The following is a 24,418-nucleotide window of genomic DNA, read 5'->3' as shown; positions in this document are numbered from 1 at the left end:
CACTTGTATCCTCACCTTTCCTCCCTTCCTCGCGCTTTGACCCTATTCCCCTCCTCTAGGTCTAAGACCGAGGGGGACCTCCTCCCCCACTATATGGTCATAGGCTATCAAGGTTTTAAAGATCTTTTTACATCCTTTCCTATCTACTTCTGTTCATTTTCCTTAATTTGATTCCTACACTTTTTCTTTTTAAATTTCTTATTACACTGATTTACTTTGAATGTGTATGCATGTGAGTGCTGTGGAGATCAGAGGACAACTGCCAGCAATCAGCTTTCTTTCCGCCATGGGATCCTGTGACTAACTCGGGTCACCAGCCCTGGAAGCCAGTGCCTCAACTCACTGAGCCACATTTCCTGCCCTTCTCTGTCTTTCTTAATCTTCACTACTGGTTCTTACTCCCCAAAATTCTCATGTGAAAAAAAAATCTCATAATTTAGCTCATCATTTGGTATTCTCATTGATATTCGCAATTTTACCTGCTTTGAAAAATAAGATATAATTATTGCGACTGAAAATACCTTATTACTTAATAATTATTTTAAAAGTAATTTTCTTTCACTGAGAAAATAGATCAACATTCCTAGTAAACACGCATATTATCAAGTAATGTTTATCAATACAGTTCTTACCTTTCTCCTCATCTGGTATTGTGTTTTCATATCTTTGGTCTTCAGGCAGAAATAAATTACCAATGGCCTTTTGTCAAAGTCGTTTAAAGATACAATGTTAAAAATTATTATCAGTACTGAGTTGCACAGATTTAATAACCATTTTTCTCAGAAACTATATCAATTTTCTATTTTAAAAGTAATTATATTAAAACTGAAAGAAGTATAATTGAAAACCTGCACTTTAATAATTTCTCATATATATTTTTCTAAGCTCCATTAATTTTATTGGGTCTCTGATTATAAAAATTTACAATGGAATTTCAGAGTAGACACATGCAGACAATATAATTGCAGGAGACACATACGTAGATATAAAAGAAGCCACTATTCATAATTAAACAAGGCATTAATTTCAAAATGACAATTATTTTTGTTCCTCACAAAATTACAAGGGTTTTTAAAAAATGTATATATATAGCCAAATTATATATGTGTGCCAGCTGTACAATGCTATTACTTATAAGCAGTTCTAATGACATCAATATTTTTAACAACAGAAGAAGAAATATGGAGTTGGTTCCAACAAAACCTTTGGATAGTTACTCCATTTATGACTAAAGTACTAAATATTTGGGTGCATTTTTTTACTGATGAGAAAGCTAGCTGCAAAAAATGACTAATATGGAATGTTTGTTAGGTTAGAATTAAATAAAAGCACACAAACATTAGATATCACTTGTAGGTTTTTATAAGAAAAACCAAATTACAGAACTACAGCAATCCTTAATATAATAAAGAGGAACATAGTTTTCACTGATCATGAACAAGGTGCAAGCTGCTTATTTGCATTCTGTGTTGCCTGTACAATATGAAAATTCAAATAAGAACTATAAAGGCAATATTCCATCTTTGGTGGGAATCCAGAAAGTTCCAATTTAACTGATATATAAATGTAGGCTACTGCCCTCTCTGCTCTCATGCCTTCTTGCTGGAGTTTGTCACGGCTCGTATTTCTGTTTCCTTAAATAGCCACTTAATCCTCAAGCTTATACAGATAATTTCTGAGCAAGTGTTTCACCCCTCACTCTGATACACACATTGAATAAAACACTTGTCATTATTTTATCCACCCAGGTCAACTGTTTTCTCAGTTGGGTATTCCACATATAATGTTCACCAATGATGTTGACATTTGTGCTCATAAACTGTAGGATGTAACCTCATCTGCTATGTTCAGTGTTTAAACAGCTTAATTGATATTCAGTGACTGGAAATTATTCAATATAAAATGTCTGCAGGAAGCAAAGCACCATTTGCTACATTTCAATAGTAAATTCTGCTAAAATTTCTAGCAGTTATAAATCCATCTGATGGCATACATTGTGTAAATTTTCAGGGCTATCTGCAGCCACTATATGTTGTAATGACAGGTAAACTCAGTGCACTGCAGTAATATAACTGATTAATTTCTTTATTGCAATTTTTAATATGCTTGCAGAACACGAAAGTCTGCATTCTGGAAGGAATCACTCTCTTTATAGGCAATGGGATTAATTATATATGTCTATTCTCTCCCACAGCACAGACAAATAAGGACACTAGGAACTAAAATAAATAACTTAAGCTTTTTCCTTGGCAGTACTGATTGATAAAAGGCAACATCAAATTTTAAATCACTGAAAAAGATGGCTCTTTAAAATGAGTCAAATTCTGAGGTTATCACTCTGATGATGCTTATAACTTTTACTATTCAATCATGAGTCTCAAATGTGGTATAGCTTTTTAAATATCAAAAATAATGAAAAACATTTTAAGAATCAAGACACATGTTTAACTTAACTTATACCAATGTGCTTAGTATTTAATAGAGTGTTAAAAACTGAAAATTAAATAATAATACACTGATTCTCCTGGGGAAAGAATGGTATTTTCATGTGGCTCCTGGTACATTGTTCACCAAAGAAAATGGTCTTTAGAGGTTTTAATTTAAATATTCATGTACCTGTCTTTGCATATTTCTGCCGCCACAGCATTCTTGTTCTCCTTTGGATACTTTTACAGCTGGTTCGGTTGTAATATAATTAGTTTTAAAAACTATGAACAAAAAGTTTGACAAAATCAATGGTCTTATATTTCATACCAATGGATACTTTTTTTTAATAAACTGAGCAGTTGTTTTTACATATTGAGTAATACACACATACATACACATGTTTACATATATACATATACATGTAACAATAGTTCTTTAGTTTCATCATTGCTGACAGACACCATCCTAACTCTGTGCTTCAACTTGACACTGCCGTGTTACGCATAAGGTATGAGGTGTGAAGCCATTGTTTGTCATGGTTTTGAGTTGCATTTTCCTGATGACTGATAATGTTGAACATCTTATCACAAACCTACTTAACAGTTTTATGCCTATTTTGTAAAAAAAAAAATTCTATAGGAACTATCTAAAAACAAATTTTCCCCAACAAATTATAAAGTTTTCTTTAAAATAAAATTTGAATATTAACCCTCTATTGTATATGTGGCTTATAAATATTTCTCACAATTGGTAGATTGTCTACTCATATTTTTTTTATATAAAGAAACTTTTAAACTTTGTACAGCCTTTTTAAACTTTTTTTTCTTTTATAGGCTAAAGCTTTCAGCAAGGTCTCAAAAATATTCACAAGATCAAATTTACAAAAGCAAGAGTAAACCACCAATGGATATTTCTGCAAAACAGTCCCACACCTAAGGGAACTTTGCAGGAGGATTGAAAAAAATTATAAGAACCAGAGGATCAGGGACTTTGCTGTGAGATTGTGTCCCATCATCAGATGCCACACTCATAAAGCTTCACCAACATGGCTGCATCAAAAACTTGAGCTGAACAAGGATGACACTAATGACCATACAAACTGGACAGAGAAAAGCCCAGGAGGCTTCAGGTCTGCGCAAAGAACATCTCTGGTCCTTGATTTGATCACTTCCCCTTGGCCAAGGCACCGTTCAGGCACACAGAGGAAGGGAAAGCAGGCTATCTGGATGAGAGCTGATAAGCTGTGGTCATATGATGGAGAGGAAGTCCCCTTTCATCAGAGGCCTAGGGGAGGGGAATAGGGCGAAGAGGGAAGGAGGGTGGGAATGGAGAGATTACAATCGAGGAGATGTAATACATATAAATTATAATAAATTAATTTTTTTAAAAAAAAGAACTACAGGCTACTGTGTAAAACTAGGAGCAGGGGAGATGGTCTCCCTGAGGAAAGAGCACACCAATTGTATGTCGACTACTAAATGTTCAGCCTTAAAAACATACCTACAAATATCATTATATGGACTGAACAATTTATACACATATGCTTATAGGAATACAATACCAATTAGCGATAACAGAAGCTATGAAACTGAAAGAAAACAAGGGGGTATATGGGAGATTTTGGAGGAAGAAAGGAAGGGGAAATACTGTAATTATATTATAATACAAAAGTAAAATAAAAATTAACTTTTAAATTGATATTTATCAATTAAGAAAATATGTGCAACTAACAAATCCTCAATATGTAGTATAGACAGAGGGTAGAAGTTGTCAGGTTCAAGTTGTCCACAAATCTCACAAACTATGCACATATTCAATTAACTAAAAAAAAAAAAAAAAAAGCACACTTTCAGAAGCAACCCTAAAAAGCACATGGAATTAAACAAACCATCCTGGATACTATTGTCTACCTTGTCAGACTAACAGTATAAACATCAAATAGGCATTTTCTTCCTACACATACACTTCAGTATCATATTCTATTAAAATCTCATTTCGTTACTGACATCTGAAACCATTATGTCCAGATTTTGACAAGGTTGTTTTCTTCAAAAACACAGTATAAGACATATAAAGTCTTCCTTGATATGGTTCTTTTTTCCTAAATAAAATTATGCTTCTTTTCCTTGGGGCTACCTTAGAACTGTGTTGATTACATGTCCTTATCATTAAATTTAGAATGTGGCTTCGCATATCAAACCCTATTGCTCCTGAACTTGACAGAAATTATTGACCTAAACTTTGTAAACTCTATCTTTATATCATTTGACTCAATAATAAGTCATTGAATGGCTACTTTGTAATTTGTAGTGTTTAAGCAAATGCTTCAGAAAAAGCCTCTCAATGATAATGTCTGATAGGGATTCTACAGAGTGGCCTAAGTGCACAGAGGAATCCTACACAGGACAGAAAGACACAAATGTATAAAATGTTTAGCAAGAAGCTTGGTGAGTAATGATAAGTGTAGCATACTATAATATATGGAGGACTGAGGGGACATTGCCAGCTATTCAGTAATATTAGACATGATGTTTTCTATAAGGAACATTATGGTGGGCATAAAAAAAGTGGCAGATAGAATTCTGACTATAAAAATTTTGTTTAAATTTAAGATTCAAAGCCACTAGTGACAAAATTAAAGTTGATGCATGTTTTTGTACGTGAGATAGTTCACTCTAAATGCAGGTAGCGTATACACTAATAAGAATGACTATATGAATAAGAGAGAATAAAATGATCCAACCCTGCACACAGGAGGTATTTTCAGGTGTAGTCTATGACATTACTAGAACATATGGCAGAATATATTTTACTGAATGAATATAAACATATATATGATCCCATGAAACATATGTTCTCATCATCACGGGCTTCAAATGAGATAGAAATGAACTGCATAAAGTGGCCGAGTTATATGTTGAATTTTTTCTGTTTTACACCTTCCTGGTTCAGGAACTAATCGAGGAGCTTTCAGGAGTACGTGCTCCTTGATGCACTAGGCCAATCAGGAAACAATAATATATGGTAGAGGTAAGAACAGCGAGGGATCCAAGATGGCGGCAAGCAGTGTGGACCGCGTTTGGAGGCTCCAGTGAACAATTCAGGGAATTGCACAGATTTCTGAGCCAGGATACCGAGATCCGAACATCACGGCAGCGGGAGTGCTCCACGGTTCGGAGGGACCAGGGTGCGGAGGACCTGCATGCCCCTGCACACGGGAGGAGCGTGGTTTTTCTCTGATCGGAGCGGCAGCGGCAGAGGCAGCAGCACCAGCGGCACCAGCAGCGGCGGCTGAGGTTTGCAGCTCATAGCCTTCCGGTGGAGGCAATTGGTGTGGTGGCTGGTGGGAGTTGCTGCGGGAGAGGGGACTCGGGGCAGGATTTGGGTCGCGTGGAGCCTTTGGACCCAGACTGGACTCGGCGGACAGTTTGGCCCCAGACTCCCGGGTACTGGCCCGGCCCAGCAAGCAATTCTGCCTGAGGCACTAACTCAGCGTGGCCACAGCTCCCCTGCTGTGGCACAGGCTTAGTTGAGCGCACAGCTCCACACTAGGCAGCACCTCAGCTCAGTGGCAGCTCCCCTGCGGTGACACAGTCTGGGCGGAGCACTTGGTTTCACCACAGGCGCTAACTCAGAGCAGCTGCAGTTCTCCTGCTGTGGCGCAGGCTTGGTGACGTGCTCGGTTCCATCCTAGGCACCACCTCAGCTCAGCGGCAGCTCCCCTGCGGTGACACAGTCCGGGCGGAGCACTTGTTCCACCACTGGCGCTAACTCAGAGCAGCCGCAGTTCTCCTGCTGTGGCGCAGGCTTGGTGACGTGCTCGGTTCCATCCTAGGCACCACCTCAGCTCAGCGGCAGCTCCCCTGCGGTGACACAGTCTGGGCAGAGCACTTGTTCCACCACTGGCACTAACTCAGAGCAGCCGCAGGTCTCCTGCTGTGGCGCAGGCTGGACAGAGCTCTCGGTTCCACCAGCTCTAAGACTCTGGTTGGACACAGTGTGCAGTTTGAATCCAGAATTCCTGGCTGAGATTGGTGATCAGTTCGGGCCCTGAGTCAATAACTGACCACAGCACGCACTTTGGGCCAAAAGGCCCTAGCGGAGCTTGGTGCATAGTCCCAGCCCAAAAATTCTGGCTGGACCCTGTGTGCATTTTGAGCCCAAAATCCCTAGCTGAGCTTGGCAGACGGTTCAGGCCCTGAGAATCTAGCTGAGTTCACCCCGAGGTTCGGTCCCAGTGCTCCTGGCTGGACTTGGCAGGGAACACAGAAGGCTGTGGATACCTTGGCCTGACCCAACGCTCATTCAGAGACCCAGAACAATTGCAGGATCCACAGAAGAGGGGGGCTGAGGATCACTGGCTGTGAGAGACCAGAACAACAGGGCTAACCTCCTAACATCCACACCAGTGAAGCTTTGAGCTCGCAGCCTAGGGAAATTGTGAGAAAACAAGTGAATCTATCACCAGACACCCTCCATTCAACTCTGGAAGCTACCCAACAAAAACAAAGACGGCAAGATGTCTAAAGGACAACGAAAAAGCATACGCAAAAAACCCCAAAACAACATGGCGTCTCCAGTTTCCAGCTATCCCAAAGAAAACAACCCAGAGAACTCAAATACAACGGAAATACAAGAAAATGACCTCAAATCCTTAGTAATGAGGATGATAATGGAGGAAACAAATAAAATTCATAATCAAATACAGGAAGACGCAGACAAACAGGTGAGAGACATAAAAGAAGCACATAGAGTGGAACTGGAAAAATTGCAGGAAAATGCAAACAACCAGATGAAAGAAATAAATAAAACGGTTCAAGCTCTGAAGACCTATAAAGAGGCAATGGAAGAAACTCAGGAATATACAAAAAATCAGATGAAAGAAATCAAAAAATCAGTTCAAGATCTGAAAATGAAAATGGATTCAATGATAAACACACAGACAGAAGAAAAACGAGAACGTGAGACCTCAGAGAAGAAGGTGAGCAACACAGAGGTGAGCTTTTCTAACAGAATCCAAGAGATGGAAGAACGAATCTCAGGGCTAGAAGATACAATCACAGATATTGAATCAACCATTAAAGAAAATGCCAAATCTGGAAAACTCCTGACACAAAACATCCAAGAAATTAAGGACACCATGAAAAGAAGAAATCTGCGGATAATAGGCATTGAAGAAAGAGAAGACATCAGACTCCAGGGCCCAGAACTATTCTCAACAAAATCATAGAAGAAAATTTCCCCAATCTAAAGAAAGAGATGCCTATAAACATACAAGAGGCCTACAGAACACCAAATAGAATTGACCAGAAAAGAAAAACTGCCCGCCACATAATAATCAAAACACAAAACATGCAGAACAAAGAAAAAATATTAAAAGCTGCAGGGAAAAGGGCCAAATAACATTTAATGGTAAACCTATCAGAATTACACCCGACTTCTCAGCAGAGACCATAAAAGCCAGAAGGGCCTGGACAGAGATCCTGCAAACCCTAAGAGACCACAGATGCCAGGCCAGACTACTTTACCCAGCAAAATTATCAATAACCATTGATGGAGAAAACAAAATATTCCATGACAAAAACAATTCAAACAGTACCTATCCACAAACCCAGCTTTACAGAAGGTACTAGAAGGAAAACTCCATCACAAAGGGTCAAGCTACAACCAAAACTACCCAGGAAATAGATAACTATCCCATGGCAAAAACACAACTACACAAACACTCGACTGGAAACAACATCAAAATTAAGACTCTTAACAGTCACTGGTCATTAATATCTCTCAACATCAATGGCCTCAATTCTCCAATAAAAAGACACAGACTAACTGAATGGGTACATAAACAAGATCCAACATTCTTCTGCATCCAAGAAACACATCTCACCCATAATGAAAGGCATTACCTCAGGGTAAAAGGTTGGAAAAAAATATTCCAAGCAAATGGTCACAAGAAGCAAGCAGGCGTAGCCATTTTAGTATCGAACAAAATAGACTTTCAACCAAAATTAATCAAAAGGGATGAGGAAGGACACTTCATACTCATCAAAGGTAAAGTCAACCAAAATGACATCACAATTCTGAACATCTATGCTCCCAATACAAGGGCACCCACATTTGTAAAAGATCTCCTAAAAAAAGCTTAAACCACACATCGATCCCCACACAATAATAGTGGGAGACTTCAACACCCCACTCTCACTGAAGGATAAGTCATTGAAACAGAAACTAAGCCGAGAAATAACATCATTAACCAATGCCATGGGTCAAATGGATCTAACAGATATCTATAGAACCTTTCACCCAAACAAGAAAGAATACACCTTCTTCTCTGCACCCCATGGAACCTTCTCCAAAATAGATCACATCATAAGTCACAAAGCAAGCCTCAATAGATACAAGAGGATTGAAATAATACCTTGTATCCTATCAGATCGCCATGCTCTTAGGCTGCAATTCAACAACAACAGAAATAACAAAAAGCCTACACTTACGTGGAAACTAAACAACTCTCTGCTAAATGACACCTGGGTCAGGGAAGAAATAAAGAAAGAAATCAAGGAGTTTCTGAAATTCAATGAAAATGAAGAAACAACATACCCAAATTTGTGGGATACATTGAAAGCAGTGCTAAGAGGAAAATTCGTAGCACTAAGTGCCTTTAAAAAGAAATTGGAAACATCGCACATAAGCATCTTAACAACACAACTGGAAGCCCTAGAAAAAAAAGAAGCAGAAACACCCAAGAGGAGTAGACGCCTGGAAATAATCAAACTCAGGGCTGAAATTAACAAATTAGAAACTAAGAAAACAGTCCAAAGAATCAACAAAACCAAAAGCTGCTTCGTTGAGAAAATCAACAAGATAGACAGACCATTAGCCAAACTAATTAAAAGGCAGACAGACAGTATTGAAATCAACAAAATCAGAAATGAAAAGGGAGACATAACAACAGACACTGAAGAAATTCAAAGAATCATAAGATCCTACTTTGAAGGCATATACGCCACAAAATTTGAAAATCTAAGGGAAATGGACGATTTTCTTGATCAATTTCACTTGCCAAAGTTGAATGAAGAACAGATAAACAAGCTAAATAGTCCCATTTCCCCTACAGAAATAGAAGCAATCATCGATGGTCTCCCAACCAAAAAAAGCCCAGGGCCAGATGGTTTCAGTGCAGAATTCTACCAGACCTTCAAGGGAGAGCTAATACCGATACTCTTCAAGCTACTCCAAAAGATAGAAATGGATGGAAAATTACCAAATTCATTCTATGAGGCCATAGTCTCATTGATACCTAAACCTCACAAAGACTCAACAAAGAAAGAGAATTTCAGACCAATTTCTCTTATGAACATAGATGCAAAAATACTAAATAAAATACTTGCAAAACGAATACAGGAGCACATCAAAGATATCATTCATCATGACCAAGGAGGCTTCATTCCAGGCATGCAGGGATGGTTTAATATACGGAAATCCATCAATGTAATCCACCATATAAACAAACTGAAAATAAAAAACCACATGATCATCTCCTTGGATGCAGAGAAAGCATTTGATAAAATTCAACACCCATTCATGTTTAAAGTTTTAGAGAGATCGAGGATACAAGGCACTTTCCTCAACATAATAAAGGCTATATACAGCAAGCCAATAGCCAAAATCAAAGTAAATGGTGAGATACTCAAGGAAATTCCTCTAAAATCGGGAACAAGGCAAGGCTGCCCACTCTCTCCATATCTCTTCAATATAGTACTCGAAGTTCTAGCCAGAGCAATAAGACAACAAAAGGAGATCAAGGGTATCCAAATGGGAAAGGAGGAAGTCAAATTATCCCTCTTTGCAGATGATATGATAGTGTACATAAGTGACCCTCAAAACTCCACCAGAGAACTCCTAAAGCTGATAAACACCTTCAGCAAATTGGCTGGATACAAAATTAACTCAAAAAAGTCTGTAGCCTTCCTATACACAAATGACAAGCTTGCAGAGGAAGAAATTAGGAAAACTACACCCTTCACATTAGCCACAAGCAATATAAAATATCTAGGAGTTACCCTAACTAAGCAAGTGAAGGACTTGTATGAAAAAAATTTCAAAACTCTGAAGAAAGAGATTGAAGATGACCTGAGAAGATGGCATGATCTTCCTTGCTCATGGATCGGGAGAATTAACATAGTAAAAATGGCCATCCGACCAAAAGCAATCTACAGATTCAATGCAATCCCTATCAAAATAACTACACAATTTTTTAAAGACATTGAAAGTTCAATTCTGAACTTCATATGGAAAAACAAAAAACCCAGAATAGCTAAAACAATCTTGTACAATAAAAGGTGCTCTGGAGGAATCGCCATACCTGATCTCAAACTGTACTATAAAGCAATAGTAATTAAAACAGCATGGTACTGGCACAGCAACAGGCTGGTTGATCAGTGGAATTGAATCGAAGACCCAGATATGAATCCACACACATATGGTCACTTGATTTTTGACAAAGAAGCCAAATCCATTCAATGGAAAAAGGATAGCATCTTCAACAAATGGTGCTGGTCTAACTGGAGGTCTATGTGTAAAAAAATGAAACTGGACCCATATTTGTCACCTTGCACAAAACTCAAATCCAAGTGGATTAAAGATCTCAACATAAAACCTGAGACACTAAGCAACTTAGAAGAAAAAGTGGGAAAGAGCCTGGTACATATTGGCACAGGAGACAACTTCCTGAACAGAACACCAACGGCCCAGGCCTTAATGTCAACCATTAATAAATGGGACCTCATGAGGCTGAGAAGCTTCTGTAAGGCAGGAGACACTGTCAAGCGAACAAAGCGACAGCCTACAGACTGGGAAAAAATCTTCACCAACCCTACATCTGACAAAGGTCTAATATCCAAAATATATAAAGAACTCAAGAAATTAAACACCACCAAACCGAATAACCCAATTGAGAAATGGGGCTTGGAACTAAACAGAGAATTCTCAACAGAGGAATATCAAATGGCTGAGAAACACTTAAAGAAATGCTCAACCTCCTTAGTCATCAGGGAAATGCAAATCAAAACAACTCTGAGATTCCATCTTACACCCATCAGAATGGCTAAGATCAAAAACTCAAGTGACACCACATGCTGGCAAGGATGTGGGGAGAGAGGAACACTCCTTCATTGCTGGTGGGAATGCAAACTAGTACAGCCACTTTGGAAATCTATCTGGTGCTATCTCAGAAAAATGGGAATAGGGCTTCCTCAAGACCCAGCTATTCCACTCCTTGGAATATACCCAGAAGATGCTCCAGCACACAACAAGAAAATTTGCTCAACCATGTTCATAGCAGCCTTATTCATAATAGCCAGAACATGGAAACAGCCTAAGTGTCCCTCAGTAGAAGAGTGGATAAAGAAACTGTGGTACATATACACTATGGAATACTACTCAGCTATTAAAAACAAGGAATTCCCGAAATTTGTGGATAAATGGATTGAGCTAGAAATGATCATAATGAGTGAGTTAACCCAGAAGCAGAAAGAATCAAATGGTATATACTCACTTATATCTGCATACTAGCCCAAGGGGCATGTCCCACGAAAGCCTTCACTTACCAGGAAACTGGGACAGAGGGGAAGGCATCCTATTGGGACTCTAAATGAGAGACGCATGGGAGAACAGCAAAATAAAAGGATCCAGAGGGTCCTAGAAATCTACAAGTAGAACAATACGATAGGCAGATTTGGGCCCAGGGGTCCCGCTCAAACTAAGGCACCAGCCAAGGACAATACAGGAGGTAAACTTTAAACCCCTTCCCAGATCTAGCCAATGGTCAGAATATTCTCCACAGTTGAGTGGAGAGTGTGATACGACTTTCTCACGTACTCTGGTGCCTCACATTTGACCATGTCCCCTGGAGGGGGAGAGCTGGTGGCACTCAGAGGAAGGAGAGCAAGTAGCCAAGAAGAGACTTGATACCCTATGAGAATATATAGGGGGACGTAATCCCCCTCAAGAACAGTCATAGGGGAGGGGAATAATGGGAAAATGGGGGGGGGAGGAATGGGAGGATACAAGGGATGGGATAAACATTGAGATGTAACAAGAATAAATTAATAAAAAAAAAAAAGAAGAAAAACTTTTAAAAAAAAAGAAAAGAAAAGAAACTGTGGTACATATACACTATGGAATACTACTCAGCTATTAAAAACAAGGAATTCCCGAAATTTGTGGATAAATGGATTGAGCTAGAAATGATCATAATGAGTGAGTTAACCCAGAAGCAGGAAGAATCAAATGGTATATACTCACTTATATCTGCATACTAGCCCAAGGGGCATGTCCCACGAAAGCCTTCACTTACCAGGAAACTGGGACAGAGGGGAGGACATCCTATTGGGACTCTAGATGAGAGAAGCATGAGAGAATAACAAAATAGAAGGATCCAGAGGGTCCTAGAAACCTACAAGTAGAACATTATGATAGGCAGATTTGGGCCCTGGGGTCCCACTCAAACTAAGGCACCAGCCAAGGACAATACAGGTGGTAAACTTTAAACCCCTACCCAGATCTAGCCAATGGTCAGAACAGTCTCCACACTTGAGTGGAGAGTGGGATATGACTTTCTCACGTACTCTGGTGCCTCACATTTGACCATGTCCCCTGGAGGGGGAGACCTGGTGGCACTCAGAGGAAGGACAGCAGGTTGTCAAGAAGAGACTTGATACCCTATGAGCATATACAGGGGGAGGTAATCCCCCTCAGGAACAGCCATAGGGGAGGGGAATAAGGGAAAATGGGAGGGAGGGAAGAATGGGAGGATATAAGGGATGGGATAACCATTGAGATGTAACAAGAATAAATTAATTTAAAAAAAGGAAAAATAAATAAATAAATTTAATGTAAGGTTAAAAAAAAAAAAAAAAAGAACAGCATGTGTGGCCCTTAGCTCCAATACTGAAAGAATTTTTAAAAGCCACATACATGGATAAGCAGTAAGTAAGTAACAACCACAAGTACACTGAAGATAAGCACAATAAGAAAAGGAGATGGGAGCTGCAAAGATGGATCAATGGTTTAAAGTGTGTGCTAATCCTGCCCAAGACTGGAGGTTGGTTTCTAGCACCCACAGCCATCACAATCATCCATAACACTAAATCCAGAGAATCTAATGTCCCATACATATGCAAGCATACATACATATAAGCAAACACTAATACACACAGATTTAAGTCATAAAAATAATATAAAAGGTAAAAGAAGATAAGTAGAAGTGTATGGATTTAGATTTTGAGCTTATTATAATATATTTATTATAATAGTATTATAATCTAACACTATTATTATCTCTAATAAGAGCATTAGAGATCTTTTATAATACAGAATGATTTTCTACATGTTAGGAACATATAGCTTATCAAGTTATATTATATGCCTTCTTGCTACAGACCTTCTACCATGACAGACTAAAGGCACTGAAATTGTCAGTACATAAATTAGTAGAAAGAGATAATCAAAAGACTATACTTCAAAGCTCAATAAATGAGTCTGGATGGTCCTTATAATGTGCAAGAATCACCACATATTCATGTTTTCACAGGAAGTGCCTGCCACAACATTCCAGGGAGCTGATCACATGTGTGAAGCATTGCAATCCCACTCAAGCAATGCGCTAACTTTGGAAACAGGTTGGTCTTTCATAACCGACTGCAAGTAATCCCTGAGGACCGTGGGGATGCAGAAGTGAGACTGCAACTAAGACTTAAAGCTAATCTCTAATGTCTAAGCCATAGTTTATCATCTCCGAATATTTTCAAGCTAAGAAATAATGTTTACAATATTTTTCATTCTTTTTGTCAAACCCTTTCATGAAACTATAGGAACAAATGCATAGAAATGAGAAAGGAGTCATTTCAAATATTTTAAACTACTTAGTTCATAAACTACGGCAAAATTCACCTGTGAGGAAAGATTTCACATGCTTCATTGCTGATAGCTTGTCTGGAGCAGAATCTTTTTCAGTTAGAGGCTGAATGGGCTTAGAAACAAAATACAAAATAACTCACATATTTAGTGTAATGAAGTTAATGATTTGGGAAAAAAATATTAGAGGAATTACCTTCCATTGGAGATGTTGTTCAGGGGAATCTATAATGCCAAAGAGACACATAATCAATTATGCCTAAATATGATAGAATGAACTGCACTTTCTCATAAGATTGGTATGAAAATGTAGTCTTTATCATTTGAAATGAGATGTAACATGAATGAATTAATTTTATAAATTAGAAAAAAAAGAGACAACATTATGAAAGATTATAGAACACTCAGCAAGCGGAGCCTTGCCGGAGTAAGGCTTTGAGGTTTTATAGCCAGGTCTCATTTGCTGTTCTCTCTTTCTACTTCCTGTTTGCGTGTCCTATCGGATGTACATTCCGTAAGGCTGAGAACTTGGGCAGCTGGGGCATGGCTCGTGGAGTTTTCAGAGGAGAATAAGGACTGTATTGGGAACTGAAATAGAGGCCATTCGTGTGATGCCGTGGTAAAGAATGTATCTGCATTCGGCCAGTATCCTGAGAATTTACATGAGACTAAACTCAAAAGTAATGGAGTAATTTCTTTGGTAAAGGAAGCACCAGGACAGTACAACACTGGCTCTGTGGCATGGTTCTTACTCTTATGCATGTCCCTAATGGAAGATAGCAGAAGAGAGGCACAGAGAACTTTAAATATATATTTATTTTGGAAAGGAAAAGAACACGTGGAATTTTAAGGTTGTAGCTCAGTGGCGAAAAAAAAAGTAAAGAAAGAAGGAAGGAAGGAAAGACAGGGGGGACTTATATTGTTTAAGATATTAGAGCCCGTTTTTAAAAGCCTTGTGTGAAACCAGGCAAATCTCAAACTTATGGTGATCCTCTCACCTCTACCCTGTCAAATTCAAATGAGATTTCTATAAAATGGAGTTGTTACCTTCCTCTTGGCCTTCCAAAGAATTTTCTGTACTTTCGTCACTAGCCATGGATAAATATTCAGGGTCCTTTGGTTGAAGCTGTTTGAAGGTACCCTGCTAAAATCAGTACCAGTAATCAGTTACCTAGAGATTTTCTGTTTCCTTTCGTTTATTGTTTTAAAGATGTTATTGCCAATACAATTAGCAAGTACCAAAGTTTAAGAAAAAAGAATACATCCCTTATATGTGTCTTCTAAATACAGACTATACTGTATTTTAGAAAACAAGCCAAGGAAGTCCAAATGAGATATAATCATGGACTGAAGGGTATAAGTTGGTGCATACTTGAATGAACAATTAGTTTCTGAATACCTAAATATTATTTACTCCTCAAAAAAATGTGAGAACTTTTACAAGAATGATTTTTTTATTCTCTTAGAGGAATTTTAAATAGCACTGTGCTAAATGCTTAAAACATTTCCAATGGTAGAAGTGCTTAAAAATATATATATAAGGGGCTCCTTTTGGGATTAAAGACAGACATTTTATAGTAAACTTTTTCCATAAAAAAATTGGCTGTATAAAATTGTGAAAAATATGGGAAAATAAGATATATTTTAATAACATATAAATTTGGATAGTATATGTAGGTCTTTCACATTGGAGAAAATACAAAATATAGCAAGTATTAATTTAAAATGGAGGCATTACAAGACATTTCTTCTAAGTGCATGAAACATGCCAGGTTCATATTTACATATTTTCTTGTCCACATATTATAAGCTGCAAGGAGGCCATGATAATGGTACCATTTCTTCAAGCTTCCTGGCCAGTCCAAAAGGTTGAGTAACAGAGGTAACCCATTGTTGTCTTTTTTCTCATGTTCTGTTATCTTTCCCCATGAGTCCTCCTTTGTCCCTTAGTTGGCAACCTCACAGTTACATTCCAATATGTATTATTGGAATAAAATTTTCCCTGTGACTACCAAGCCCAACCTAAATGCAAATCCTTTCAACTCAATATTACATGATCTCTTCACATAAAACATTTATACCATTTTTCCTATAGTATACTGTTTTTCTCTTAGCCTACTGTCTTCTACCATAATCCCTCCTCAACCTTCCCCCTGTGTTTAATAGCCTGGTACTTACTTAATACTGAATAATTTCAAATTACTGAAATTCCAAAGAACTGAAAGGTATTCCAAGTGGCATCAAATACTAATAGCTATATTATATCAGCTTGAGTCTTCAATGGTTTTGTATTAATTATAAAATCATATAGCATGCCTGTGTGCTCTGTGTACAATGCTGATTCCTGATATAGTCTAATGCCAAGAAAGTCGGTGATAACATGTTTATCATACTAGATGGTTTTATTTGTTGAAATAGGTGTAAAAGTTAATGCTTTTGTTCTGTTTGTAGCAGAACAGCACAGATTCCATTCTTAACAGGCACTGGTACTGATCACTTCTTTTCTGCTACAATAGACACTGAAGATAACTAGACAACTTGAAAGTTAAAGCTTTGAAATACAGACTGGTATTTCAAATGTAAGTTAAAGTCAACTTTTGAGTAACTGGGAATGATAATACATATGCATGAAATAAATTCAGGAGTGAACATCTCTACATCATTCGGGATTTTACATGTTTAGTCAAAAGTATCACAGCCGATTGGGTCTCTTTTAATATGTAAGGAGCTTTGACGATTGGGACGCAAAAATAATGAGGAAAATGTGGAACCGAATCAGAGGACAAGGTTTTGCATAAGCTGTGTAACTTATAAGGTGTTATATATTGCTTAGATTCTGATAGGATGAGAAAGAATTAAATCATACTAAAGGTATTAAAATAAAATGTTAAACTGTGATCTATTGATTCTTAAGAGCAATCTGAAAGAACTTTGCATGTACACTGGTATATCATTACCCCCAGCAAAAAAAAAAAAAATCTTAAGCAGAAACTTAAATGTAAATACTTATGTACCACTGTCTGATTTTTTCTGCGGTCATCGTGACATTTCTGCTCTTCCTCTGATGTCATTTGTTCAGTTGATTCTGCTGATAAATCCATGTAGTTAATTAAAATACTCGGAAGATTTTGTTGAACAGTTGGTGTGCATATAGAATATTCAATGTAACGCAAATTGGGTTTTTTATTTCCCAGTTGAAAACCTCAGTTATGATTATGGTTATTTGGATATTACTATACTTACAAATAGCTTTAGTAGGTCATATACACATAGGCAACAGAGGGAGATGTTAAAGCCATGCATACAAACTAAAGCCCATGCCCAGTTATTCTACCAAACAAAACTAGAAAGCATATGGAATCAAACAAAATCACACTGAACTGTATTCTCTACTTTGTGAAGAGTAGTTTGAGTGTTTAACTAGCTGTTTTCTTCAACTAACTTGTATTCCCTTCCAAACTTCATCCTGTGGACACCTTGCTCCTTACATCTGAAACTTTCTTTCATTTGATGCTTTAAGAAGTTTCTTTTTGCATCTAAGACTCAGTATATTTTTAAAGTCCTTTATTATGGTTATATTTTTATAGTAAAATATAGTTTTTTTTCTTGTAGTAGGCTGCTGGCACTTTTTGACACTTTTTTATTAATTAAACATTTTTATTAATTACATATACATTTATATTATTACACATATATACAAAAGACTACTTATAGCAAGAAGAATGAGTTTAAGCTATTTCTTCATATATAACTGTTTTCTCCTGGACTAGAGAGCACAATTTTAACTTCATCTTTGTGCAGTCAGTATTTAATTCATTTTACTCAATAATTATTTATGTAGTTCATAGTAAAACTTGGCCCTAAAAGATAAAAGTTATGAGCAAAAGTTTAATGGCTGGGCTTCAGAAAGTCAAGCTTCATTTGACCCCTAAAAAGTAAGCACAGGAAGAGTGGAGCCAGGAAAAAGTAGCACCATGAAAATCTGTAGCCAAAGAGGCTGTCATCTGTTAAGTGACAGGTGTTATCTGTGTGAAAATGGGAAGAAAATGAATTGGATATGACCAGCTGGTCTGCCACATCAAGGGAGTTATCAAAGATTTATATAAAACTTAAAGTTTCTTGTACATTAATATTTGAAAAAATCTTCATATTCATCTTTGCAATTTAGATGTTGTAAATGTGATGGCAGACTCAACATTAAAAATTGTAAATGCAGCGAAGTGTGGTGGTGCACACCTTTAGTCCCAGCACTCAGGAGGCAGAGGCAGGACGATCTTTGCAAGTTTGAGGCCAGCCTGGTCTACAAAATCACTTCCAGGACAGCAAGGCTGCTACACAGAGAAACCCTGTCTCAAAAAAAAAAAATCAAAACAAACAAAAACTCCAAAACAAAAAACTGCAAATGTGAAAGAAGAATCAGTATTACTGACATGAAAAAAAAAGGAGGGATGTAGTAGGCAGAAAAATACAAAAAACTGTAAAGATTGAGATTTGCTGGATAAATAAATTCAAGAGCAAATAGTGAAGAAAATACAGCTTTTGAATGAGTACAAGAGTAAACAGAGATCCAAGTATGGTAGACTCTGTATTGTAATATCAAATGATATGTGAAATAAATTAAATAAGATGATTAACATTTTGCCTTACACATTTAATAACTCCTCTGGATTCTTAATGAATGCACTGCTTTTAAATATCAGGTCACCTACAAAGAATATAATGAAGTATCATTGAACAGATATGGTATAAACATAGATTATGTGAAGCCTCGGGGTTTATATAAAATTAAACTCATATAATAGTTAAATGACAGGGATAACATGAATAGAGTTTCTAATGATTATTCTAAGAGATATTCAGCCATTTTCTCTGACATAGAACATTGACTCTACATGTAGGCAAAAAAAATAGGAAAGCTGTTTCATCATGCTATGTATTACACTAGTTCCTGCTGCCACAATAAGGACACTGAGATAGAGAATAAATGGATTAAAATAAAAACTGTTTGAAGAAAATGAATAAAGTGTGTTTAATTAAAACAAACCATAATTTGAATGTGTAATAAGCAGTAACTTGAATTTAGTTCATATCCTAAATGTATGTTCCCCAAACCCTGTCTTCTAAGTAGATGACTTCAAGCATAATGTATTACAAACAACAGTCTTATGTTTTTAAATTATTTTAAGAAACTAAATGACTTATTGTAAACAATGATACTTAACAGTGGTAATTTAGTCCCACAAGTAAACTCCTTCCATCAAATTTGGAGATCACAGAAGTTAAAATCAAGAAGGCTATGTAGATTTCACGATTTTGAAGCACTTTTCCTACATAAATCAGTATTGTAAAATTTACCTGAACAGTATGATTTTACTTGCTTTGTTGCTGGTGCTTCACTCATAAAGGAAAGTCTCTCTTTAATGGGAAGCTATATACAATTAGAAATAAAATATTTTATAAAATTTGCGGGTTTCAAAGTATATGATTTTAATAACTCGGGATAAGATATAAACTTATTACCTTCAAGTGAACATATTCTTTAGGACAGTCTAAAAATCAGAGATATATAGTTAATGATATGTAAACATGATAAACTTTACCACAGTTTCATAAAGAGTTACTGTGGTTAGCTTTACAGTGATTATGCTAATTTTGGAGTTGTGGCAAATTTTTGCTTTTTGTTTTTCTCTAGAAGGAAATACACATGAGAGAAGTCTACTGATAAATTGAATAATTTTCACTAAACTGGATAGTTTTCAAATTATGATTATGAGATCAGTGAATATTTCTAGGAAAAGTTATATGGCTGCATTAAGGTGGCATTTCTACTGGGTGGAGAACAAAATATTTCTCTAATTTCAGGATGAAATCAGGAAACTAAGATAATACTTCAATGATCAAAACTGATTATAGCATTGGGCGGAAAACATTTTCAGCAATGAACTATTTCACAGTCATTCATTACAGAGTTTGGTTGGAGTTCAGTTTATCTTTCACTCTATATCTAAGTTATAAGCACTTTTCAGAGAGATGTGAAATTTTTCAAGAATGTTTCTGAATTTATCACCGTGATTATTCACTTGTAGAATAATAGCACATAAAAATTTATTTTACACCCACACATGTTGACTATATTTAGTATTGCATGTTGGATTTTTCTTTAGTTTGTATTTCTTCAATTTTTTGAGAACTTCATAGATAATTTCTACCCTTTCCTCTCCCCCTCCAACTTCTTCTGACTTTACTTCCTCTCAAATTTATAATCTTTTAAATTGTTATTGTTACACACACATACTTATTCACACACATATATAAAACCTACAGAGGCCATTTAGTGTTGCTTATATGGAGATGGGTGTATAGCTGACAAGTTGGGATTGGGTAACAAACACATCAGGGAGCTTGTCCCTGGAAGAAACTGATTCACTAGTTATCAATAGCCACTGACTGGCCTATAGCTCTTCCTCTACAGTCCAGACAGGTTACTTTGAGCTCTTAAATAACTCAGTTTGAAACATTAGCACTATCAATGATATTGCACCACCTACATCAAATCCTCATATAAAATTTGAAGAACATGGGAATTAAAATAGATTTTTTTATTTCAAACATTTTACTAACTTATTTCATAAAAATTAATATTAATAACTCACTTTTTTGGAGCCATTTCCCATGCTTTATGTCAGGGACTTCAATTGGAACAGAATTATTTTTCTCAACTGTAGGCTGTATGGGTTTATAATAAAGGGATTTAAGCTCCTGCACATTTCATACAAGATAGGGTTAACTATGCAGGAAAAAATATAATTACCTTTGATAGAGGACAGTCTTTAGGTGTACCTAAAAATGTGAAGGAGAGAAAATAATTATTTCTATGTAAACTTGATGTTGGCCATATACATTCATGTAAAATTAATATAGAAAATAATCTTCGTGTTTTAATGTTAAAGTTTGATGGATTTTTGCATGGTTTGGCTATGCAAGAAAGGCAAAGTGGTCATGATTGGCCAGGCCAAGAAAGAGCAATTCAAAGATATTAACTAGAAAAAAATAGCACAATAGCTTAAAATAGGCTTAGAGTTTCTAAAGAAAATAAGAGCACAATCCAAAGTGATATATCACTGGTGCAACAGTGTCACAAACATTGTAGTAATAACCAACAACTGTCTGATTAAATTTAAGACACTGCGTGGGATGGAAACCATGTCCAATATTGCTCAGGTGGCCAAGAACCTGAGACTCAATAGGCCATTGACCTAAGAGAAAACCAAATACTATTTTTCTGCTAAAGAAGCATAGCAATAAAATTACTCCTGATGATATTTGCCATATCCTTAGATCAGTGTCTTCTTCAGCCAATATCACAGAAGCTTCCTTCTACAGTAGATAAGAAATAACACAGAGATCTACAATGGACGATGTATAGAAGGTGAGAGACCTTGAAACACTCAATCCTAAATGGGATATCTTCATCAAACCCCTGCCCTCAGGGTTCAAGGAACTATGTGGAAGAGGAGGCAGAAAGATTATGAAATTCGGAGGGGACAGATGACAACAAAAAAATGGTCTCTTCCAGATACAATGGGACTGACAGATGAACTCACAGTGACTGCGGCAACATGCACAAGGCCTGCACAGTTCTAAGCTAAATGGCGTTCCAGCACTGAGAGAGAGAGAAAGGAACACAAACTCCCATTCCTAGCCAAAAAGTTATCTCCAACTGACAACCACTTACAAAGAATAAGGATAGTCTTCACTCATCAAGGAAGCTTCTCTTTGCAACGGATGGAGACCACCACAGAAAACAATGATGTATCAAAAGGCAAACTTGTTGATCCCAGTCTAATGGATACAACTACAGAAAAACATTCTCCATCACTTAAGGGAACATTTCAGAAGAGGGAACATTTCATGTTGCTTCTGTTTTGCATCGTGATCTTGGCGGGTCAGCTTCTTTCGTTGCTTGTGTGGATGGCGTGTGATTATAGCCCGCCTTGTGCTGGGCTCGTGCAGGAACTGTGTATCTGGAGCTAGGCTTTAGAAGTGTAGTCCTGGAGGGCAATGTTTGGGGGAACTGAATGTCCAAAGAAAGACAAGGGTGTATGGAGGTGACATTAGCAGGCTTGACTCTACAGCAGTGGTTCTCAACCTGTGGGTTACGACCCCTTCAGAGGTTGCATAGTCAGATATTCTATATATTAAACAATTTATATTGTGATTAAAATGGTAGCAAAATTACAGTTATGAAGTAGCAATGAAAATAATTTTATGATTGGGGTCACCATGACCTGAGGAAGTATATTAAAAGGTGATAGCATGGGGAAAGTTGAGGGCCGGTGTTCTAGGAGGTCTGACCAGTGAAAGGCAGTGCAGGGTCTACGACATGACCGACATCTTGGTGTCTGGAAATGAAGTGTGCAGGCTTAAGAAACTTGTCATGGAAAGCTGGTACTAGGGATGTGTACCTGGAACTAGACCTGGGTAGGTAGAGATGACACAAGTGAGCTTAGTTCTCGAGGGACTTTCCAAGAAAAGCCATTTCAGACGCTCCATGTCTAGGGCTGGGCTTGGGAGGGTGTACGGCATGGGCATCTCAGTTCTAAAGGTTATAGTTAAACTACTGAAGCTAATGTTTGAATAAATCAGCACAAATTTTTGTTGTTTTGTGTTTATTATTGTTTAGTGTTTTGTTTGGGTTTTTTTTTAGTATTTTATTAATTCTTTGAGAATTTCATAGATTATATGTTGATTATGTTCACTCCAGCTCCTCCCCTTAATTCCTCACAGATCCATTCACTATGCACTATACTCTATGTTTTTAATTTAATAACCCATCAACTCTAATTCATGCTGTCTATACATTTGGATTGGCAGCTATCCACTGAAGTACAGTCAACCTACAAGGAGCTTTGTATGAACAGATGTGATTGGCTACATATATGTAGAATGATATTATACCAAGAGACTCCTCCATCCACTCACATTTTGGATATTATTGGGACTTCATTATGCTCTCTTACACTGTATACTTCTTAAAATTATTAGTAAATATTTCTGTGGATGTATGTAAATATAAATACAGGAAAATCTAGGGTATAAGGTTAAGAGGGGAAACTGTTCAATATGCAATATATAAGCATATAACAAAAAATTAATTAGTCTCCTTTGAAATTATTTACTATAACATTATTTATTTGCTATAACTTTTTTAGCATAACATGGTATATTTTATTTCAATGTTGCAATGTGAAGCAGAATAGGGAACTGTGACAGTTGAAAGTGCTGTTGACCTTTTGGTTGCATTCCTGACCACCCTCATGACTGAAACACCAGCCTTTGCTTTTCACAAGGTGTTTCTCCAGGATTTAAGAAGACCTTACAGTACAACCATTGGTGTAATTGCATTGATTATGGACTAGAGAAACCTCAGGGGTTGGGGGCATGAAAAATGTGCCAGTGTCACTTTAAGGCCTGAAAACAGAAATTTTCTCTTGGAGTAGTTTAACCAAGAGTGAATCCAAATTTTAATTCTCTTGCCTCTCTCCCTGCCTTCCCTCTATGATTTGTGGTCCCTGGCCTATCTGTAGCCTGTTTGTGGTGTGTAACTAATGTGTCCCTGTTGCCTGCCTGACCTGTATGAGTGTTTTTCCTATCCAGTCTGTTTATCCCTGTTGCCTGTTTGTTGTGCTCATACCTAACAAAGGGCTTTGCTCTGTATTGCTGAACAGCACAAGAAACATGAGATGGAAGAAGAAACAAGAATACAGAAATCTATAACAGGATTTAATAAGAAAAGTTACTCTACTGACTTGAACTGATGCAGAATAGCACTCAAACTATACACAGATATTATTGACCTGTACCCACATTGTCCAACATTTCTTGGCACATTAAACTGGCAAAGCATAGAGTAGGACAGCAACAAAAGCATAGTCTTCTTTGATCTCAAGGCATATTATTTACATGGCTTCAGGGTCTGGCAAAAATCCAATTCCTTTGAAGGCATGAGATATTTTCAGAAAAGTATGTCACCACAGTAAAGACACATAAAAAGGATATATATAAGTTAAAGTTA

The 24,418-nt window shown here is 37.1% G+C and overlaps 1 protein-coding gene across 1 annotated transcript in view; it reads right to left on the bottom strand.

The window, feature by feature from the left end:
* LOC127209829 (ankyrin repeat domain-containing protein 36C-like) overlaps positions 1–24,418 on the bottom strand; it is a 162,712-nt gene that overhangs the window by 80,890 nt on the left and 57,404 nt on the right. Inside the window, exons 24-33 of the mRNA XM_051169471.1 lie at positions 21,155–21,183; positions 20,997–21,069; positions 19,864–19,892; positions 19,699–19,771; positions 17,358–17,431; positions 15,391–15,487; positions 14,540–14,568; positions 14,380–14,458; positions 2,617–2,708; positions 633–699 (exon numbers count right to left, since the gene is read on the bottom strand). Of these exons, the coding sequence (XP_051025428.1) occupies positions 633–699; positions 2,617–2,708; positions 14,380–14,458; positions 14,540–14,568; positions 15,391–15,487; positions 17,358–17,431; positions 19,699–19,771; positions 19,864–19,892; positions 20,997–21,069; positions 21,155–21,183 (642 nt within the window). The remainder of the gene's footprint in view (positions 1–632; positions 700–2,616; positions 2,709–14,379; positions 14,459–14,539; positions 14,569–15,390; positions 15,488–17,357; positions 17,432–19,698; positions 19,772–19,863; positions 19,893–20,996; positions 21,070–21,154; positions 21,184–24,418) is intronic.

Source organism: Acomys russatus, chromosome 27 (genome assembly GCF_903995435.1).
Source record: "Acomys russatus chromosome 27, mAcoRus1.1, whole genome shotgun sequence".
Taxonomy (NCBI): Eukaryota; Metazoa; Chordata; class Mammalia; order Rodentia; family Muridae; genus Acomys; species Acomys russatus.
This window is presented reverse-complemented; position numbering and strand designations above follow the sequence as displayed.